At 34.0% G+C, this 24118-nt stretch overlaps 1 protein-coding gene across 1 annotated transcript; it reads right to left on the reverse strand.

The window, feature by feature from the left end:
* Positions 1-4584: 4584 nt before the first annotated feature.
* On the reverse strand, positions 4585-23671 carry trarg1a (trafficking regulator of GLUT4 (SLC2A4) 1a). Its single transcript, XM_051129460.1, has 3 exons — positions 22986-23671; positions 7851-7977; positions 4585-6122 (listed from the first exon to the last, which is right to left on the reverse strand). The coding sequence occupies exons 1-3, from the start codon at positions 23367-23369 to the stop codon at positions 6112-6114; spliced, it is 522 nt and encodes a 173-aa protein (XP_050985417.1). The 5' UTR covers positions 23370-23671; the 3' UTR covers positions 4585-6111.
* Between the last annotated feature and the right edge of the window lie 447 nt (positions 23672-24118).

Genomic DNA, 24118 nt, shown 5'->3' on the forward strand with positions numbered 1-24118 from the left:
TACATTATAGCTACATCCTAACTCAAGCTGCTACTACTGTCAGCTTAAGATACTGTCAAATGTGCATTTCTAAGAGACAAAAAAAAAGTAATATTAATATTGAAAACTGTGCTGAAGATATGTTTTGAAACAATATCACTCAGAACATGCAGAATTTAGAAATTAGAATTAAGAAATATTTTTTTCTCGTAAGATATTTATTTTAAGGAAAAATGACAAATGAAAAGTGTAAAGAATTCCAAAACGAAGTGTCATGCTCATGTTTTAAACAGAGTAATTTAAAATCACTATTAACTTTCATTTAGGAGCAAAAAATCTGCCTTTACACTTAAAAGAAATAAAGGTTCGAAATTTATAGTAATAATATAGACATTGACTGATACGAAAAAATTTATTGTGAATTTCTTTGGCCATCAGTGTTAGGGGTCACCCATTGCAAGTAACAAAAGTTATGCAATCAGATTACTTTTTTCAAGTAACTAGTAATGCATTACTTTTTAATTTACAAGAAAGTATGAGTTACTTTTTCAGATAAGTAACGCCAGTTACTTTGACGATCCAATTCAACCATACTAGTAAGCAAAAATTACTCTAGATAAACATTTGTGCTTCTTTTTTTATTGCTGAAGTGTGTTGAACTTTATTTTTCTGCGTTCTACTGTACAGATGTGAATTTTTCTGAGGCTGATTTCACATTTGGTATGAAAGGGCTTTTACATTTGCCAAAAATAGAACTTTTTTATATTAAAAACAAACAAGCAAGCCCTGCCCAGATTTGAAAAGTAATGCATTCCTTTCCATAAAAATTAACTAAGTAATGTAATTAGTTACATTTTAAGGAGTGACACAATATTGTAATGCATTACTTTTAAAAGTAACTTTCCCCAACACTCTTGGCCATATCGCCCAGCTCTAGTCTGAGGTAGTTCCATAGATGCGTAAAGAGAGTGATGTTCACACAATCTCAATGTAATGGAGTCATCAGCTTCCCCAAAACAATAAACTAGAATAGGCTGTTGGAAACTAAGAAATCTTTCCTCCTTTTTCCTCTGTTCCCTGTTGGTCCATTATCTAAAGGTCACATCAGTCTCCAGCTGTTCCAGTCCATACATTGACCAAGTGCCCTGAAATGCAGTACAAATGTTGAGGGACTTAGGCTCTTTTACAAATGAAATGGACCTCACTGGCCAAAGGTTCATCACAAATCACCATAGAAGGTGTTTCTCACCATACTTCCAGAGAGTTTATTGTATTATGGATGGCTTTTGCATCAACACCATTAAAATATTTATCTGAAAGATGCTAATTGTAGACTACAGCAAGATGTTTTGAAGTCACAAATGAGGTACCTTGTTGTTTTCTCTGCCTAAATGTGTTTAGTTGAGGTATTGCAGCAGTCATTTGGAAGCTAATAGGCCACACACAGAACTCCACAGGAAGCTTCCTCACCTCCCCTGCTGACTGAAACATTCTCTTTGCACCATAAATCTGTGTCATATCCGCACTGTTTTGTTTTGCTCTGTATGTTGCTTTATTTTGTTCTTTCCCAGTGTTCTTATGATGGGACTCCTACCTGATCTGAGGTGAGACGGAGACATCACACATTGCCTGTTCTTCTGTTCATGAATTTTGAAGAATGACAGCTGTGGAATATTTTAGGGTTTATATCCCTGCTCTGTTGAGGTTAAAGTAGAAAACTGTTTTCTGAATGTAGCACAACACAAAGTTAATTTCATCAATAGCTGCAGCTGTGTAGTAACACGTGAGTGAGGGGGTCATGTAATGCTTGGTTTCCTGGGCGGCTTTCCAAAAAGTTACAGATGCTGAGTATTCAGTGAGTCTGAAACTGGAGACGTACAGAGATCATAATCTTCCTCTGTCACCGGTGTGCCCTTGAGCGAGACACTTAACCTGAAGTTATTCCAGGGCAACTGTAGTGATGATCAGCCTACATTGGGGGTGTCCATTCAGTGTCCTGCACAGTTTTGCCCCAACACACTTGCCAGGATGTTTCTAACTTTACAGTCTTTGTTGGGACCATCCCTACCCTTAAACTAAACTATGAAGAGGGCATTGATTTACAGTTTGTCAAAAGTTTACATACTCCTTTTAAAATCTGCAAAATGTTAATTAGTTTACCAAAATACAAATATGCATGTTATTTTTTGTTTAGTACTGGGCTGAATAAGATATTTCACATAAAAGATGTTTACATATAGTCCACAAGAGAAAATAATAGTGGAATTATTCAAAAGTTTACATACACTTGATTCTTAATACTGTGCTGTTACCTGAATGATCCACAGCTGTGTTTTGTTTTTTTGTTTAGTGATTGTTGTTCATGAGTTCCTTGTTTGTCCTGAACAGTTAAACTGCCTGCTGTTTTTCCGAAAAATCCTTCAGGTCCTATGAATTCTTTGTTTTTCAGCATTTTTGTGTATTTGAACCCTTTCCAACAATCACTATATGATTTTGAGAACCATCTTTTCACACTGAGGACAGAAAATGCTGAAAAACCAAAGAATCTGTGGGACCTGAAGAATATTTCTGAAGAACAACACAGTTTTACGAATCAAGCGTGTGTAAACTTTTGAACGTTGTCATTCTTATAAATTCAACTATTATTTTCTCCTGTGTTATATACGTAAATGCCTTTTATGTGAAATACCTTTTTCAGGTCTGTACTAAATAAAAAATAATTTGCATTTAGTAAATTATTTTGGTAACATAATTAACATTTTTTCAGATTCTGCAAGGTGTATGTGAACTTTTGATCTCAACTGTATTGGTATGTGTGTTCTTGCACCAAAAAATGATGCAGAATCATGCACTGCACTACTTGTTTAAATCATATTAACCACATTTTAACCACACAAGAGGAATATGAAAATGCCACCCAGTGCATGCAAAACCTAACTAGCTGGATAAAAATTTCCTTTCTGAGGCCCCAGGTTGAGAGCCATTGTTTTACCTGACAAATATCTGTCAGGGTTTCCCCTTTCAGGAATATAAGCTGCATTTGTGAGACTAGTGCAGAATTACATTAAAATGTAAATAAATAGACATGGAAACGTTCTACAAATCATTATATTCTTAAAGATTTAAATTGTTTTAACATCTCACTGGTTCTCTTTGGGGTTCAGCTGAAAAAAAGCTCTGTTTTTGTCATTGTTTCTTCTCCTTGCGAACAAAACCATTTTCGATCACGCTGCTAGATGACTAATAATGGCACTTTAGTCTCATTTAAACTGGTAGCTAGATTTGTGAGTACTTAAACACTTTGTGTCACTGTGAGTGAGAGAAGGCTGTTAGTGCTGAGTGCTGGAGTAAGGCTGGGCAGAGGGCCATACTTAGAGATCAGAGAACCAGGGAAGTGCAAAATCAGCCAGTAGATCTTGTGCCATTTCCTTAGCCATGCATTATTTACAAGAGCAATAGTCAGGAGCATGAAAAATGAAGCTTGTGTATATGTGCTTTGGGCAGGCTTTGAAAGCTGTTGTCTTGCTGTGTTTCTTTGTGTTGCATTTGAAACATTTCACTTTTTGTTAATGCAATAATTTCCTTGCTTATGTTTCTTTGCTACTGTTCTGTAGCTACACGATCAATAACTGCAAGCAAGTTGTGGACCATGCATGTTAATGTTTATTTCACACTTGCAAAGGTACACAGTAACCTAACATAGAAAAAACAGATATACGTGAACCAAGAATCCAAAGTTGTACATAATGAATCACAGTTTTAAGACACATAGCAGCATTTTTGCATCTCATTCATATTGGCATAATGGGTTTTATGAACAACACAATAACATAATTGCTTATAGTGAACAAAACAGTGCTTTTTACAGCATAATGCCTATAAATGAAACAGACATCTTAGGTGTTTAGGTACTAACAGTCTATTTTTAGGAGATTATACATGAAAGTCATACTTTAGGATACAAAAGTATTGACAGGATAGGAGAATATTGATGAAAAGTAAGTGATAAAGTGCTTTGAAATCTATGACAGGGCAGTAAAATACTTAATTCAGTATGAATGAAGCAGATCAATAGACTGAGCCGTGAAACATTTCCTTCTTAACCGTCACTCGGTCTAACTAACTAGCAAGATAAGTGCTGTTATGTATCTGTACCTCCGATTTTACAATCTCATATTTAAAGCTGCATTACGTAAGTTTTCCCTCTTTGTCGCCATCTCGGTTTAAAACCGGCGCTTATTAGTATGTCTTAAAAGTATGTCCAAAATAAGAAGTTTCACCTGAAAATGGCATTTAAACAAGTAAGTAACAATTGACAGTTTTCTTCTAACCAACTGAAAAACAAAGTTTTACAATAAATCGCGGTACCAATGATTGCGAAGTTACCTCAGATCACGTCAAACCGTGCAAATTATTATTATTTTTATACTTTATTATTCTCAAATTGTTAATGTTAACATCACCATTACGTGACTAAGTGTATTTAGTGTGTATTAGCTTATCTGTAGATTTTAATTTAATCTTTTAATTGTCATACCATTTGAATATAATCGAAATTGTTCTTTTAACCACTATATATATATATATATATATAGTGGTTAAAAGAATATATATATATATATATATATATATATATATATATATAATGTTTAAGAACTTAAGAACTAAAATGAAAAGTTTAATTATTCCAGCTGCTGAAATATAATCTACTAGCCGGGACTCCTTCTTTATGTATACAGACGTTACGTGACGTAACGTTAATGCGGCAAAAAGACGAACAACCCCAATCAGTCAAATTATTAAACATTATTACAAGTTTACCGTTGTGAGTCGGACTAAGGTAAGGAGATAGTTGAACACTGATTGGTTATGTAAAGTTACTTGCTCAACAATTGATTTTAGGCCATTTTCAACTACAAAAACGTACGTAATGCAGCTTTAATTTGTAATATTGGCATATTAATATCAGCAAGTCGGTGAATTAGCAGTCACAGAGATGCAATAAACACTGTGAGACGTGTCAAAGCAAAATCCCTTACACACAAGCTCATTCTAGGTGAAGATAAAAACAAAAAAAGAGTTTTGTCCACCCACAGCATGCCTAAATATTTCTATAAATATGTTGATATATATATCATATTATTAAGGGATAAGTAGGAAGATTTATGAGAGGGAAACCGGCATTCTGTCCTGGAAAGAACCCCGGGGTAAAGATGAATAGTCCTGTGATTTGTTTAGCATACTGATATAAAGGTCTTGGCACAGAATGGTGCTGTCCGTTGCATGCCTCTAGATGAATGTCCATGCTCCAGCAGATTTTTTTTGTCAAGATAGAGAGGACTGGCATGCGTAACGTTACAGTCTTACCTCTCTGAGAGAATCTATGCTAGTACGGGACATGTAGTGGAACCTCATGGCTGAAGGCAGAGCTCTCCATGAACATTGTGCCATTGAGAGAATATAGCATTTGATACACTGATGTACATTCCCATCTTTAAATACCCTCTACTCTTACAGATAAAAAAGACAGTAATGAAAAATGCTGACAGTTATTCACATACAGGATCAGGCATGCGTGTGGTCATTTTGGTCATTTTTTTAATAATCAAAACATACAAAATAAATAAGCAAAAAGGAAATCTGTCATCCCTAGTTCATTCCCGTCAGTTAAACTCCACATATAAATCTTTTTATAAAACATACATCAGTAGTTACGTTGCAAATATGTTCTGTGCATAATTTTCAAATGCAAGATCAACCAGGAGTAATATAAGGTTAAAATGCAGCTTGCTGGGCGTTTGCCATCTTTGAAAAAAAAGTCCCTTTGTCCTTTGTGTCATCCTCAGGCAAGTTCTTGTTGAAACAGCAGTGTTTCTCATTTACATAATGCAAGCCGTCACTGTTCTTTTTAACATATGGGATTTTTTTTTCCACTGAGCATGCTAACCTACTGCATGCATTTTTGCTATTTAATCAGATCTTATTTAGTAGCTACAATCCCCGTTTCTTTTTATCTTAACTTATGTGGCATTATTGTTAAGAGGGAGATCTTATTTTAATTACATCATAGGTGTGGATTTTACTTTGTTTGCAGTAGTGTTGTAGATGGGTTTCTTGTCCTGGCTATGACCATTAACCAGCTACTGAGGATAGAGCAGAAAAAAGAGCATGTGAATCATACTGGCAAAAATGAGAATGGAAATACATGCAGCTTATCAAACCATAGTATATGAACCGCTCTCTCATTTTGGCCCAGAAACTAATTTTGAGTCTTGATGAATTTGTGTGACATAATTATGTTTCTGCTTGTTGAGATATTATCGTTTAAATCATTTAACTTGTTTTTAAGATTTTTTTTTTTTTTTTTGTGACAGAATTAAGGAGTTTATTCAAACATAATAAATAATTATATTTTTATTTAATAAGTACAAAAGTATTTAAATTTTGTAACTTTTTGCTCAGTAAGATTTTTTTAAGAATTTATTTATTTTATTATTATTTTTTACAGCTAGGATGCATTAAATTGTTTTTAAAAAAGAGAGAGAGATAATTACGTTCTTAATAAGTACAAAAGTGTTTACATTTTCAAATTGTTGTGGTCAGTAAGGTTTTTTTTTTATTTTTTAAGGAATTAATAGTTTTTGTTTACAGGTAGCATATATTAAATTGATTTAAAAAAAAAGATAATTACATTTTTACTTAAGAAGTACAAAAGTATTTACATTTTCAAACCTTTTGGTCAGTAAGAGTTTTTTTTTTTTTTTTACAGCTAGGATGCATTAATTATTATTTTTTTTTATAAGGAGATATTTGCAGTTCCTATTTTTTTTTAAAAGAAATTAAAGATTTTTTTTACAGCTAGGATACATTAAATTTATTTTTAAAAAGATAGATAATTAGCTTTTTACTTAATCGATACAAAAGTATTTACATTGTCAAACTTTTTTGGTCCATAAGATTTTTTTAAGAAATTCATTATTTTTTTTTTTTTACAGCTAGGATGCATTAAATAGTTGTAAAAAAAAAAGAAAGAGAGAGAGAGAGAGAGAGAAATAATTACGGTTCTCCTTAATAAGTTCAAAAGATTTTTCTAAAGAAAAATTATTATTATTATTATTATTATTATTATTTTACAGCTAGGATGCATTAAATTGATTTTAAAAAAGAGAGATAATTATGTTTTGAGTTAATAAATACAAAAGTATTTACATTTTCAACATTTTACATTTTTTGGTCAGTACATTTTTTTTTAATGAAATTCTTAATATTTTTTACAGTTAGGTTGCATTAAATTGATTTTAAAAATAAATTTAAAAAAACTGAGATAATTACGGTTCCCTTTAATAAATGCAGAAGTGTTTAAATTTCCAAGGTTTTTGGTCAATAAGAATTTTTTTTTATTTTTTTTTTTACAGATAGGATACAATAAATTGGTTAAAAAAATGAGAGTAAAGACTTTTACATTGTTGTTAACATTGCTGTTCTTTTGAACTTGCTATTCATCAAAAAAAAAGTATCATGGTTTTAGGAAAAATTAAATAGAACTGTTTTTAACATTAATTAAGAAATGTTTTTGAGCCCCAAATCAGCATATTACATTACACCACATTTAAAAGCGTCAAAACAACATTATTCGCATTTCGTGATAGAGTTGACATAATTTGAAAGCTCAATACTTAATAATCAAAATAATACACTTTAACAGTCAGAATACAAGCTCTGCTTTGCATTTTTCAACAAACAACTCATTGCGACTCATTCTGACTTAGAATAATAAAGCGTGTCACATCTATATTGTTTAATAGTAGTTTAATGTAGTTTATAGTAGTTTAATACTAGATGATGACATAAATGCTTGCAGTGAGACATACCTGCAACCACCACATAGATTATGATGCTGAGGAGCCCCACGATGATGGCCACACAGCTAAGCAGGCGAGCCAAGCGTCCTAGGCGTCTTGCCCCATCCACGTCCCCCTGCTGTAGACTGTTTCTGGACTGTAACAAGACCAAAAGGATACAGTGTCACACAACTACAAAAAGCTTCAGATATGCAGTATGACCTGTTATAACAGCCTGTGCTCTTTTTCATTTAAGCCTTTGGTTGAAATTCAGTATGCTAGGAAGCAAAGGGTCAGAGGTGACTCTGTGAATTGTTCAAGTGACTCGGATACAGGATGAGGTGGGCTGATAAGCATGTTTCCTTATTAGTACAGCCCTATGCCACAGCCACCCATTAGACGGTCAGTGTACCCTAGGGAGAGCCTCTCCAGTAGACTGCATTAAAGTAATCAATACTGAGCAATAGATTGTGCAGGAAAAAGCCTCTGACACAGTGGCCAACCAATCTCCCCACATTCGAATGCTAATTCTATTCTCCATCTTGACGGCGTGGTTTTTCGTCTCACGATGTGACGTAATCTCACATTATCATTAAAGAAAGTCTTGGGAGGGATGCCGCTGTCCAAGGTGCTGAATGGACTTTGATCAGCTTCTCAAAGCACTAAGTCGAACTTGAGTAGCAAGTGAGTTGTACTTAATCTGTACAGCACGATTCCCAAAAGCATTGCTATCTAAGTAGAGTGTAAGAGTCTCATAACTTGTGCAACTTCACCTTTTACCTTGTCAAATACAGCTGTGTTCACAGCGACCTGTTTCCGTGCATGTCTCTTTCAATGATAATGAGCTACTGCTAACTCCACCCCTCTCTACTGTTTTTTTTTTGTGTGTGTGTGTGTGTATTTGGTAGCACGTTAACATAAAAACAAAACTAATCAACTGCGTCCTCAGTGGCTCTTATGTTGGGAAAAAATGAAGACTCTTATGTTCACTTTTAGATCCAAATACAAAACACCTGTATGTTTGACATCATACTGCTCAAAAAATCTAAATGTCCCCTTTAAAATACAATTACAGTTTTTATTATTATTTTGAATTCATTTTTTTTTTTCTTTTAAATTTTAAATTTTAGTTACAGTTTAAGTAATTTTATTTACAATAATTATTGAAGTGTTTTTTTCGTTTTTATTATTATTTTCTTTTTTTTTATGTGTATAGTTTTTTATTAATTTCTAATTTAGTTTTAGTTATTTTAGTTCATCATGGTATAATGAATGAAAATTATATCAGGGCTCTACATTTACTTTTCTTTTTAGGAGCACTTGTGCTCCTAACCTAAAAAAATGTAGGAGCAAAGTCAAACTTTAGGAACAACTTCCAATCAATAATCCAAAAATCTGATAAAAAATTAGCCTTCCCATTATGAGGTGATATTTGACTCCTTAAAGTGAATTAAAGGAGAATTTTGTTTTTACCTTTGTAATGGCATTTTTCTAACTTTATTAAAAGTATGTAATCTTTTTATAATTATATTTTATAAGCTTTTTAAAATTTCTAATCAATATTAAAATTAATTTGTACTACAGAGGTGGCACAGAAGAACACAAAAGTGGCTTGTAGGTGTATTTTCATGTTTAATAAGACTCAGAGGCGGAGTGCAATCAAATCCATAAATTCATGTTGAGATTAATGTTTTAAATATAGAATGTTGAATATAGAAATATTAAATGGTTTAAATAACTGAAGATGCTTTAAAAATGAAAATAAACTGCCAGTAGGTGGCGGCAAGGTGCTGATTTAATTACTGAATCATTCATTCGATTCGTTTGAACGGCTGATTCATTCAGGAATAAAGCAAATGACTGTCTTTATGAACGGGAAATTAAATCATTGACTCACTAGATTCGTTTAAAAACGTATATTCATTCACAAAACGAAACACCGCTGTGTTTAAATGGAGATGTGAAGCGACTCAGTTGTAACTTGTTTCAAACTATTTTTGACTATGAAATAGAACAAAATCAGGCAATAGTGTTATAGTCAGACAATGTAAGTCCCTTAATATTAACTTCCTGTTTATTTAACTGTTGTACTAAATCAATATCTCATTTACAAACTCCCTTAAAAATTTCTTATTTAAACTCTCTCTACACTTTGTTTATGAAAGGAATCGTGAGATATGTCTGTGATACATTACTCAAAACAAAAACACATAGAAATCTTTGAAGCTCCCCTCAGCGCAAACACATATATGCTAATCGGGTCAGTTGCACTGGTGCTCCTAAATATTTTTTCATAGTCGCACGTAGTAGTTTAGATTAGAGGTATTGTGTCAGAAATTTGGGTATATTTGTGTCGATTTTTATTAGATTACTAATCAAATGTATTGAAGGAGGAGTAATGGAATATAATTACAGTATTTTTTGTGATTAAGCTATAGCGTTTATGCATTTATACTAAATGTATTTAGACTGCTGTTTTTCATACAAATACCTAGAAACCATATTACATTTTTACCATGGTATTGAGGTGCTTTGTGGTTTTAACTGTTATTATCATGATCTATTGATGATACTATGGAAGAGTAGTGGTTAACTGAAAAAATAATAATACATTTTAGCATATAAAAATGAGATTGCTACAATTTTTACAGACATTACTGATTTTGATAATGAACATAAATCTACATCTGCGTCCTAACTCAGGCTACTACAACACAAACCTGTTTCTTGATTTGAAACATTACTCATTAAAACATGCTAAGAAACTAAGAAATATTTTTTTTCAGTTAAGATATTTATTTTGTTAAGGAAAAATTATTGAAAAAGTGTGAAGAATTCAAAAAACTTTTTTGTGTTTGTGATGTTCTGACCATAAAGAATAAACGTTTACATTGTTGCAAAAATCTGCCTTTAAACTTAAAAGAAATAAAAATGTGACAATTATCGTGATCATTTTTTGGCCATATCATCCAGCGCTACACTGTAGAGCCCTGGTAATTTGAGTTTTTTTTTGTTTGTTTTTTTAGTTTAGGGTCAATATATTTTATCAGTGAATTTTTATTTATTAATTTTTTAAAGTAATTCCACACAGTCAAGATGGATCAGATATTTAATACCCATTTTTAAGTGTAAATTTGATAATTGTGGAAAATTCCAACTCAATTTTCTACACTTCATCTTTTGTGGATAATAGGGAACTGATTTGGTTTCTCAAAAATGTAAGCTAACATTTTTTTTCTATTACCATGTCATAGATCTGAATTTATCTGTCAAGGAGTAAGATAACATCAACATAACTGAACATAACTTACTGCAGCTGATGTATGATATAGTCTTTTTATTATCTTTTATCTATAAGATGTGACCCTATAACAGTTTTCACACATTTATATCAGTATTTTCTCACTAGTTTTGTGATTTGGGCTTAGTTCAGCACCTTCGGACTTGATGTGCTACTACACACACAGTTATCGCATGTGGTATGACCAAAAGAAAAATAAATAGTTCACTCAAAAATGTAAAATTCTATTATTTACTCAGCCTCACGTTGTTCCAAACCTGTTTGACTGATTTTCTTCTGTGGAACATAAGATTTTTTTTCCTGTCAACACAGTGGAAGTCTGCAGTCTCTAATGTTATGTTTCCCAACATACTTCAAATGATCTTTTTTATGTTCCACAGAAGAAAAATTTGCTTGGAGCAACAAGAGGGTGAGTAAATGATGACGGAATTTTCTTTTTTAGGTGCACTATCCCTTTATGATGATCTTTGTCAAGTTGAGAAAAGAAAAAGAGACTCAAGCTTACAGACTTCAAGTTTTCTGCCATAGCACTTTATATAGACAGTGCTGGGAATAAAAGATTGGCAATGGGAAAAAAGCAAAACAATGTTGCTCAGAAATCCTTAAAGTTATTTAATGTTAAATGAACAGTGCTAAACACAATTGGAAGCCGCCTTCACATTTACTGCATTCATCCATGATGAATGTAGACCAAAGTCTGAAAGCCCGACCGTGAAACCATTATACTCTTAATCATTTCTTCAGTGTTCACTTAGAGCAATTGGTAGGACAACTGAAGATAGGATTACAGCTCTATTAAACTGGTTTTGTTGGAGAAACTGAAGAGCTTCCTCCCATCACATACATACAATCTTCCCTCACCCAAAGGGAGGCTCTGCTTCCACAATGTCACACTGCAGTTTACCTGTTGCCTTTGGAGCCACAGTATTGAGTTCTGCTCATACCGCTTACAAAATCAGAATGTTTATTTTTTTAAAGAAAACACTGAGAAATATTGGGAAAAATAACATTTTGTAATTTGACATAACAGATATAAATAAAATATGTACACTATTAGTCAGAAGTTTTTGAACAGTAAGATTTTTAATGTTTTTTTAAGAAGTCTCTTCTGCTCACCAAGCCTGCATTTATTTGATCCAAAGTACAGCAAAAACAGTACAATTTTGAAATATTTTTTAAAAACTGTTTTCTATTTGAATATATTAAAATGTAATTTATTCCTGTGATCAAAGCAAAATTTTCAGCATCATTACTCCAGTCTTCAGTGTCACATGATCTTTCAGAAATCATTCTAATATGCTGATTTACTGTTCAAAAAACATTTTTTTTTACTATTATCAATATTTAAATCATTTGAGTACATTTTTTTCAAGATTCTTTAATGAATAGAAAGATCCAAAGATCAGCATTTATCTGAAATAAAAAGCTTTTGTAATATTATACGTTATACCATTCAAAAGCTTGGAGTCGATATATATATTTTTTTTTTTTTTGGGGGGAAAGAACTTTTATTTAGCAAGGGATGCTTTAAATTGATCAAAAGTGATGATAAAGAACTTTCTATTCATCTAAGAAACCTGAAAAAATTCTACTCAGCTATTTTCAACATAATAATAATAATAAATGTTTTTTTGAGCAGCAAATCTGAATATTAGAATGATTTCTGAAGGATCATGTGACTGGAGTAATGATGCTGAAAAATTCAGCTCTGAAATCACAGGAATAAATTTCATTTTAAAACATATTCAAATAGAAAACTGTTTTAACAGTTTAAATAAAATATTCCACAATTTTTGCTGTACTTTGAATCATATAAATAAATGCAGGCTTGTTGAGCAGAAGAGAATTCTTTAAAAAGCATTAAAAATCTTACTGTTAAAAAAACCTTTGACTGGTAGTGTACAGTACCACTTAATACTTTAGGATTGTGTCTGTAATTTTTTTTTTAGGTTTTTGAAAACAAACACCTTTTATGCTTTACAAAAAAATAAAAAAATAAATAAAATAAAATATTATGAAATTTTACAATTTAAAATAACTGTTTTCTATTTTAAAATATTTTAAAATGTAATTTATTCCTTTGATGCAAATCAGAATTTTTAGCATCATTACTTCATTTAGTGTCACATGATCCTTCAGAAGTCATTCAAACATGCTGATTTGATGCCCAAGAAACATTGCTTATTATCATTGTTGAAAAAAGTTTAGTTTTTCTGTCATTTTTTGATCAATTCAATGCATTTAATGCATCCTGAATAATAATAATAATAAAATGTTGTGTATACACAAACATTGCCTCTTAATATTTCCTCCTTGAGCATCAAGAACAGTTTGACTGGGGTCTCAACCATATGCTTCAATGTTAATGTCCAGATTTAACACTCAGGACAATTGCAGGACTCGTGCAACTAAAAGCCCTCAAACAAAAACATTAAATCATCTTGTGGAATATACTTGAATATCAGATTTGCAGCTGTAAGAACCTCATATAGCACTTTAAGGCAGGACCTGTACCTTTCCCTCTCCACTGACCTGCCAATGGTCTCTCACTTCAAATACTGCAGACTGGCTCTGACATCCTAGCAGGGGTATAATATGTGGCTGGGGCAGCACAACGTTATTGATTCCCAAGTCTAATCACTGCGAAAAGCCGTATCAGCGCTTTCAATCAGTAAGAGTCTTTTGAAAATACCGTGTAGTAAAATACCATCTGCCCTTCTTGCGTTTCAATCGCACGGTCGCTCTCACCTGCTTTCATTTAGCTTGATGACAATGCGGTATGTGTCGTGATGCAGCCGCGCAAATGGCTTCTGGCTCTTTGTGTTTCGAGGTGCATTTTGCCTGACTGCGGTTTGGAGAATGCTCAGAAACGCCAGTGGATTGTAATGGGCTGTGTGCGGCTTTTCCGAGTAGAGGAGGGGTGTGTCCCGTGACATGGCAAATGGATAACACTGATTCCCCAGGAGCTTTGGCCTGTAATATATTTCTCTTGAACTGAAGTCTTGGCCAATTCTTCTGGGCCGATTCGATGACCCCCTTTTCTCCTCACTTTCTCCCTTTCATTGTATGTCACATAAACGCACAGGAACGTTCCCCTCCCCCTCTCGACATCTCCTGCTGCAGCCTGGGAGTGAACAGGAGCTCTTAGCTTTCCCTCACAAGCCTGAGCCATTAATTATAAACAGCCATGCCAGCGGCTGGGGAGGAATGACTGTAGAAAATTACTGTAGGAGCACAGTGAACACAATTTTTTTTTTAAACACAAAACCTGTACTGTCATTTTTTTTTGTTTTGTTTCAATTTGATTTAATTGACATTCTAATAAACCACATTCAAGTGCAATATTTCATCTGCAATTATTATCAATAGCCACTTTCTTCTTCAGCCATTAGTCAACGTGCTAATATTGAAGAAGAGGTCTTTAAAAATGGTCTTGCAGAACATTATTTGATTTTTTTAAATACATATGTTAAATGTATATCAGTCAGTATTGTATTTTAATTGTGTGTGCTTTAGATTAGCTTTTGCAATAACTAATGGTCATTTAACTCTTTCCCCGCCAGCATTTTTGAAAAACGTTGCCAGCCACTGCCATCATTTTCACCAGCAACTGTAATATCTTCATTTTTGGGTAAACAATCCCTTTGAAGTCAATGTTTTAGTTTTTAATAGTTTCTTTTTTTTTATTTCGACAAAATGCTGATCTGTATGATAGTGTACAGTCTTGAAAAAAAAAAGGTTTTCACCATAACATGGTAGAAAAAACATTTTTGGTTCCCCAAAGAACCTTTTTGTAAACAGTTCTTAAAGGGATAGTTCACCCAAAAATGTAAATTCTGTCATTAATTACTCAGGCTTCATTTAAACTAGTGCGTTTTCGTTTTAAAACACATATCTTCTACATATATTCTACGGTTACGCCTGTCGTTTAACCCCCCGAAAATGGAGATATTTGAAAATGCTGCAGACCCCGTTTCAGTGTTGGGGAAAGTTACTTTTAAAAGTAATGCATTACAATTTTGCGTTACTTAGTTGCTTTTATGGAAAGTAATGTGTTACCTTACTTTTGTGTTTCTTTTTATATCTGGGCAGGGCTTGCTTGTTTGTTTATAATATAAAAAATTCTCATTTTGGCAAACGTAAAAGCCCTTTCACCCCAAAAGTGAAATGAATGCACCTCAGGCTGAAAGAAAAGTAAATTCTATCAGGAGAAGAACACAATAAAAAAATGAAGCATGGTTGAATTGGATCATCGAAGGACGAGTCAGCAGCAAAGACTTTGGTTAATAAAGCGGGATTAAATACATGAAGGATATTTGAGACCACAAAACCAGTCTTAAGTAGCACGGGTATATTTGTAGCAATAGCCAAACATACATTGCATGGGTCAAATTATCGATTATTCTTTTATGCCAAAAATCACTAGGATATTAAGTAAAGATCATGTTCCATGAAGATATTTTGTAAATTTACTATCATAAATACATCACAACTTAATTTTTGATTAGTAATATGCTTTGCTAAGAACCTCATTTTGGCAACTTTAAAGGCGATTTTCTCAATATTTAGATTTTTTTGCACCCTCTGATTCCAGATTTTCAAATAGTTGTATCTCGGCCAAATATTGTCCTATCCTAACAAACCATACATGAATGGAAAGCTTATTTATTCATTTATATGATGTATCTCAGTTTCAAAAAAAATAATTATTGCAGGTTTGTGTCATATTCTAGGTTTCCATGTCACTGGTGTTACTTATTTAAAAAAGTAACTATAAATTCAAAAGTTATGCATTACTTTACTAGTTACTTGAAAAAAGTAATCTTGCGTTACTTGTAATGCGTTATGCCCAACACTGCCCCGTTTTAGTTTGAAAACTCTGGGGTTGCGTTTCAGTGTAAACGGACCAAACCCATAAGACCTTCATTCATCTCTGGAACGCAAATTCAGATATTTTTAATGAAATCCAAGAGCTTTCTGTGCCTGCAAAGACAGCAACGCAACTGACACATTCAAGGCCCAGTAAGGTAGTAATGATATTGTAAAAATAGTCCACGTGACATCAGTGGTTCAACTGTGTTATGAAGCGATGATATTACTTTTTGTGCGGAAAGAAAACAAAAATAACTTTTTTCAACAATTTCTTCTCTTCCTGCGTCACAACATATGCATGTGGTATTTTAATGATGTCCTTACTACCTTTCTTGGCTTTGAATGTGTCAGTTGCGTTGCTGTCTATGCAGGGCCGGAAAGCTCTCGGATTTCATCAAAAAAAATGTAATTTGTGAAGATGGGGTCTTACGGTTTGTGAGTGTCATGATTATAAATGACAGAATTTTCATTTTTGAGTGAACTATTCCTTTAAAAGAACCGTTTTTTTAGTGTGAAGAACATTTTTTCAAAACAATGAACCTTGGATATAGATGCGAATGACCGTTTATTTAGAATTTACTATAGAATTTTTAAATCTGCCATTTATCGGTTATTTGAATTAACATGAAACATGCTAACAACTATCTGTCATACTGTTAATCTTTGCATCTTATTTTTTCAGTATTCATTTTGTTTTTATTTTTGTACTGTTTTTTATTTCATTTTTTAATCATTCTGCTTTTTACACAGTTATTTAGTTTTTTATATTTATTTGTTGTCTAGCCCCTCTCTATTTAGCCTTTGGAAAGCAAGCTTTTGTTGTCAGTGCATGAGCAGGTGCACTGAAACATGATCTGACTGGCTGTTTGCTTTCATAATGTAATGTTTCACTCAGCATTGTGAGAACATGATGACACCATATTACAGTATAGGGCTTGTTTGAAAGACAAGCAACAAGCTGCCTAATGCATCAATATTTTCCACAGCTATTCTATATAAGCTTTTTGTAAAGTTGGAAAAGCAGAAAATGGCAGCCCATCAGAGTCTCAAATTCCTGTTATAGTGTAACGGACACAGAAACAAAGCCATTCAGCAACTCTGCTTACCATATTTCACCAGCAGAAGCTGCAGCGTATGCAGTAACTGCTTTACTGGTCCCATTGCACTAAGATAGGCCAATAAAATCCACCCCACCTCCCCATGCCAAGCCAAATGACTTCTTTCAGCTTCCGTGAGCTTCAGCTTACCACAACATCTTATTCGCCTCTGTAAGCTCATTGATTTCAGAGCTCCTGATGCATACCTACAGTACAAAACCTGGCTAGTCTGTTGTCAGTTACAGTTGCTTTCAAGGTCTCGGCTGAGAGGGACTGTTTCTATGTCTGTGGCTATGGGCCCATGCGTCTAAAATCATCCTAATGGGAATTTTAACATAGCCTTTCAACACAAAACAAAAACTACATCTTTCTGTAGCATACAGTTAGACTTCCTCGTGACCAGTGGAGGCCACTAAAGTTGCATCCCAAATGATATGTGTGAGTATACACTATGCATTTACTATGTACTCAACTGTGAAGTGTATGAATTTTATAAGGTTATTTTGTCATCCAACATTGAAGTCTGATAGCCCTGCCCACTTACTGTGTAATTAAAGCTTCAACAGTTCTAGTGCATTAAGTGTCCTACATTCTGCATTTTGTTTTTTGGTGTAGAAGTACATTATCTGGGTATTTTAAAGGGAACATTCACCCAAAAATGAAAATTCTGCCATTAACACCCTCATGTTGTTCCAAACCCATAAGACCTTTGTTCATCTTCGGAACACAAATTAAGATATTTCGGCAAAATCCCAGAGCTTTCTGACCTTGCATAAACAGCATCTTGTATAAAGAAGTTTTTTTTTCTTTGCACACAAAAAGTATTCTCAAAGCTTCATAAAATTAAGGTTGAACCACTGATGTTACATAGACTATTTTAATGATGTCCTTACTACCTTTCTGGGCCTTAGACGTAGTAGTTAAGTTGCTGTATATGCAGGTTTAGAAAGCTCTCGGATGTCATCAAAAATATCTTAACTTATGTTTAAAAGACAACCGAAGGTCTTACGGGTTTGAAACAACATTAGGGTGAGTAATTAATAACAGAATTTTAATTTTTGGATGAACTATCCTTTTAAAGTGCATTTTTTTTTCTTTTTGATCACACTATTTATATTATAAAACACCATAGAATAGCGCATAAGTACACAATTTGGGATCCAACTTAAGTCTACTTTTGTCTGTATTCTCTTTTTTTTATTTTTTCATCTTTGTGCTCTTATTTTGAAAGTGTTTTAATACCCAGTGGTTTCATGGTTTTGTTTTTGGCTTGAGGGATGTTGAAATCAAACTCCTTATTCAGAAAGGCACAAATAATGACTTTTGGAATATCACATTAATAAAAAATGTGCAGTTTGAATTCAAATTCACATTCAGATGACTCTTTTTTTGTCTATTTTTGTTATGCTCATCTCAGAAATCCTTAGTCAAGAGTACACTCTAAAAATCTGTAAAAATGTAAATAATTTTCCATATTTATTTTTTTACAGGTGTTTTACAAGTATTTTGAATATTACCCTGCATTGGGTTGTGTTTTAGAGTTTACGGAAATGTCTGTGTAATTAAAGGAAAACTCCACTTCCAGAACAACAATTTACAAATCATTTACTCACCCCCTTGTCATCCAATATGTTCATGTCGTTCTGTCTTCAGTCGTAAAGAAATTATGGTTTTTGAGGAAAAAATTTCAGGATTTTTCTCCATGTAATGGACTTCATTGGTGCCCCGATTTTGAACTTCCAAAATGTAGTTTAAATGCAGCTACAAAGGGCTCAAAATGATCCCAGCCGAGAAAGAAGGGTCTTATTTAGCAAAATGATCTGTCGTATTTTTGGGAAAATGAAAATTTGTATACTTTTTAAGCACAAAAGCTCGTGTAGCACAGGTTCTGGGATGCGCGTTCACAATGCTATGTATTTTTGAACCACGTCAAAAAGATCACGCAGAATGTAGGCAGAACTACAGACCTAGTGTTTACCCAGTGTTTAAGTGAACGCGCAAAAACTAAGGAAATGCAAGTAAGTCAAACGCTGTTTACAAATAAAAAGGTACAACAATGTTGGATTCTGAAGTTGTAGGAGAAAATAAGATGAGTTTTTTTGCCATACTCAGTACACAAACTATGAACTTAGACGTGATTTGTAGCGTCGTGGACACGCATCCCAGAGCCTGTGCTACATGAGCTTTTGTGCTTAAAAAGTATGCAAATTTTTATTTTTCGAAAAAAAAAAAAACTGATCGTTTCCCTAGATAAGACCCTTCTTCCTCAGCTGGGATCGTTTAGAGCGCTTTGAAGCTGCATTTAAACTACATTTTGAAAGTTCAAAATCGGGGCACCAATGAAGTCCGTTATATGGAGAAAAATCCTGAAATGTTTTCCTCAAAAACCATAATTTCTTTACGACTGAAGACAGAAAGACATGAACATCTTGGATGACAAGGGGGGTGAGTAAATCATTTGTAAATTGTTGTTCTGGAAGTGGACTTCTCCTTTAATGGATAATGTCCAGTGTAATGAGCTGCCAGTACTTTTCTGTTATTGTACTGATTTGTTAGCATTAAAGTAAATTACTATGTAATATTAAAATGTTATATTTTCTATTTAATATATTATTTCATAAATATTTTCCAACTTTTGAAATGTAATGTTTTAAACATACCAGATACAAGATATACAACATCATGCCTCTGTGTCTCTCTCATTCTAACTCTTTTATTATTGTTTTGTAGCTTTACATAAAGTTTAAAATAAAAATGAATTAATTTTCTGACATTTTTACAGCATATTTGTAACATGCAATAGTGTTACATCTAAAAATGTTCTTAAGATTTAGTTTGGATGCAGTTCTAGTTTAAGCCTCACCCACATAAGAGTTTCGATCCGAATTCTAATATAAATCCTGTACACATTGCTTTTGGATTATATTAGTTTAGTTCAGTTTTGTTTTGTTTTTTAAATAAATTTATTTTTTCCAAGGAACAATAGGGTTTGAGGCATAGTTTACCCAAAAATGAAAATTCTGTCATTAATTACTCACCCACATGTCGTTTCAAATCCATAAGATGAACTTTGTTCATCTTCAGAACACAAAATATTTTTGATGAAATCTGAGAGCTTTCTGACCCTGTCAGTCTTGCCAGAAGACTGACACGGAAGAGAAGAAACTGTTACATAAAAGTGTTATTTTTGTTTTCTTTGCACAGAAAAGCTATTCTCGTAGCTTCATAAAGCCACCACTGATGTCCTTACTACCTTTCTGGGCTTCAAGTAGTTGTGTTACTGTCTATGCAAGGTCAGAAAGATCTCAGATTTCATCAAAAATATCTTAATCTGTGTCCCACAGATAAATGAAGGTCTTACAGGTTTGAAACAACATGAGGGTGAGTAATAAGTGACAGAATTTTAATTTTGGGGTGAAATATCACTAAAAAATTATGACAAAAAATGATGCAGAGGGGTCCTTATAGCAAGTTAAAAGGCTAAATTGATCTGTCTTGGCCTCTGTTGAATTGTCAGGCAGCTCTGGTTTCAGTCACTCTGCTGGCATGGATCAGAGGGTTATTTGTATTTGTGTGGACAGACGAGGCTGGGAGACACTATTTGCATGCGTGTGGTCAGTAGTACAGGTGTTTGCAGTGCAATAATCGTGGCTTTCAATGCATCCTCAAAAACTTGAACTGGATCAGGTTCATGAGGAGCATCTAGGACTCTAAATATCCAATCTGTCTTAACACAAAGGCTCTGCGAAGGGCATCGAGTGAGATCCCACCAGGAAGGCTTTTGAGCTTTTGATAGGAGCACAGCAGGGATCATTGTGTACTGTGAATCTATATAGCATTTTGATCTTTCCAAGAAACCAAAGCAAATGTGTATGGCGCCTTTCTAGTAATGAGAATTTAATGCTCTAATTTATGTTTCTCCAATAGTGCAGCATCCCACTGAAACGCTCAGAAAGTTGTAATGAGCATCGAACACACAATGCTTCAAAATTCACTTAAGGCTGAATTTGACTGTGTCTTATTAAATTTACTGAAATTATGCGTTTAAAAGCTGCTCTCCCGTGACTCCGCTGGAAAGTCTCATTTGTATCCTGCTGAGCTTATACGCTGCTGATTCACTGTTCTTTCAGGATAAAAAAGTGAACACAAAAGCACTCATCTTTGATTAGAAAAACAGGGCATACTGTTATCTGCTAACAAGGGTATCTTTTCCAGAGGGACAAAAAATAAATAAATAAATAATGCCGTCCTAAAAAATGCAGGATTGTGCTAAATAGTTTCTTTCTAGACACGACATGAGCGCTCTCTTTTGTACATCTTCATTAAATACAGATAAATGGCACCACACCCTACATATGTGCACTCTCACACTCTGGAGTTACACTGATGGAAATAAATAATTATATTTGTATCTATGCTTTGGAAACATGTTTGCTTTGGTAATCTCAATTGTATGAACCTAAAGCTTGTTCAAATATAGTTCAAATTTGTGCTTGCTTTCATTTTCTGGCTTTTTAAGAACACTATGCACATATTTAGGCTTCCTAATTGACTGTTTTGCTCCACGGTCCCTAGAGTTTAGGCTGTGTCGGTGCTTGATGTGCGGTCGAGGTAGTCTGCACCAATTTTCTGGCGAATAGCTCCCCGGTACGCAGTCAGGTCCGTTTACTGCGAGCATATGCAGGGCTGTAAATCACACCTGTCAGTGGATCTGTGCTCTGCTCTCTCAATGCAGCTCCTGTGCTTTTGCATATGATTTGCAAGAGTATGGCAAGTCATTTTAGCAATTATGCACACTAGTATCAATTTCAAACTAAACTAGTACTATAAAAACAAACAAGTATCTATTTTATTACATCATTTTTAATTACACAATCGACTAGTATTATATATAGTATCAACAGTGTGATAGCTAGTGACTATTATCGCTTTCACTTTTACTGTACTTATTCATTACATACTAGTACTTATTCCCTTGGTAGTGAGTATCCCAGTAGTAACAAGTAACCGCTCCATTGTTACTAGTTTAAGTATCTTTTAAAATGTTTAACTTTGCTATTAACATTTCTATTGCTTAGTTTCCCAATAGTTATTAGTATCTATTTTAGTTTCACTAGTACTTGGATAGTATTCATAGACACTAGTATGTAGCTCACTAGCTGTGATTGCTTTTTACCATGTGTAGTGACGATTTAATAGTTCAATTAAAAAAAATCTTAATACAGTAAGAGATTTAAAAAAAAAAAAAACAGTAACACTTTAGTATAAGGAACAATTCTCACTATTAACTAGTTGCTTAATAGCATGCTTTTTCATAACATATTGGCTATGTATTAGTGCTTATAAAGCACATATTTTGCATGACCATATTCTACATTTCTAGTCCTACCCAATACCTGAACTTAACAACTACCTTACTATCTACTATTAAGCAGCAAATTAATAGTTTATTGAGGTAAAAATAATATTTAATGGTTTGTTAATAGCGGGAAATAAAGTGTGACCATAAAAACTATAAAACACAACGCACATTAGTCTCTAATAAAGTACTTTTGTTAGTTTGTACTAAGACTAGGTAAAATGTAGTAACTATTTGAATAAGTTACTAAACTAGTATGTAGTAAATAAGTTACTATTTTAATAGATGCAGTTGGAATAAGAATCTAATTACTTGTCACTGATGTTAGTATTAGTAACAGAAGTTTTATTTGTACAACGGCTTGCCATACAACAGATAGACAATACTGACATGAAACATGAGTTGTGTTGTTTGTTCAAGTAATTTTAGCACAATTTTGTGCCATACAGCAATATTTACAATGTGGGAATGTTGGTCTGAATTACGAAACAACACCCAGACTTGAATTATTTCAGTTATAACTTACTGATACTCACCATAATTGAATAGACCAGTGCAACGATGCTTAGTGGCCACACGGGACAAAAGCAGGAACAAATGACCAGTATGAGGTAGTCTTTGGGTTTCTGCTGCTCTTGGACGGCATTACCGGTCGATGAAGTGCGGCTCAGGCTCACTCTGGACGGGGAAAGAGGAGCCGTCCCGAGCTGCCCCGCTGATCCGGATCTCAGCGGCAGACTGTGGCCGTTCTGATCCCCGTCGAGAGTTTTGTCACCCCCGACACTGACCGTGAAGGAGCTGGAGGTCTTCACCCCGGTGGGTTCGGTGGTTATGAGGAGTTTCTCGGTCTCGGCTGGTTGCGTTCCGCCGCTCTCCCCCAGATTTGATTTCGCAAACTCCGTATCTGTGTTTATTGCCATTGTGGAAATCCAAAGTTAATGTTTCTGACAGAAAAAACTCCTTTTGGGTATGCGAGATATTATCAAAAGTTGTCAAACGACGCTAATTTCCCATTATTCACAATTTTTTTTAACTTCAAATGACGCGTTTGATTGCATTCATGCGATTAATATGATTTTAAACGTCGAATGAGTGTGTCCAAATTTTTCCTCGCAATTTTTTAAACTAATTAAAACAAGTCAAAGAGGCGTTGTGACTTTATCCTCCCATGTCGATATGCTCATCTTCTCTGTATGATCGGGTTTAATGGATTCAGTTCCGCTCAGTTCAATCCAGATCGGAAGACAATCTCCTCTGCCCACACACTCAACTAAACCACAGAGACGCGACTCATCTGGATTTCAGCATTTCAACAGCAGCATTAGCCAAACGTCTCAAAAGACGTAGGGAAAAAAAAAAACAGCTTTCACGTGAAAATGAAAAAGCAGGTGCCTTTGTGATATTTCAGCAGGAGAACAGCCGGTTAAAGTAGTTGCACAGCAGCAGTAAGTGCGGTGATGTTCCTCTCTCACCTCCTCTGCATCAATGATGGAAGTGCGCTGGTCCTGCAGGACTTTCTATTGCAATACTCCCAATGTTCTTCCCCTGGGGATGCTGCAATACCTCCCTGTATTTGTACCATTAAACAACCATTACATATGCTATTTTATTATTATTTGCTTACTAATTAGTCAAAGATTGAAATGGGAGGATACAGAGAAAGAAAGTA

Source organism: Labeo rohita, chromosome 15 (assembly GCF_022985175.1).
Source record: "Labeo rohita strain BAU-BD-2019 chromosome 15, IGBB_LRoh.1.0, whole genome shotgun sequence".
Classification (NCBI taxonomy): domain Eukaryota; kingdom Metazoa; phylum Chordata; class Actinopteri; order Cypriniformes; family Cyprinidae; genus Labeo; species Labeo rohita.

Coding starts and splice junctions, on each gene's coding strand:
- trarg1a (XM_051129460.1), bottom strand. CDS start 23,369: ATGGCAATAAACACAGATACGGAGTTTGCGAAATCAAATCTGGGGGAG. Junction 7,978..22,985: donor CACTGGTCTATTCAATTATG/GTGAGTATCAGT, acceptor GTCTTGTTACAG/TCCAGAAACAGTCTACAGCA.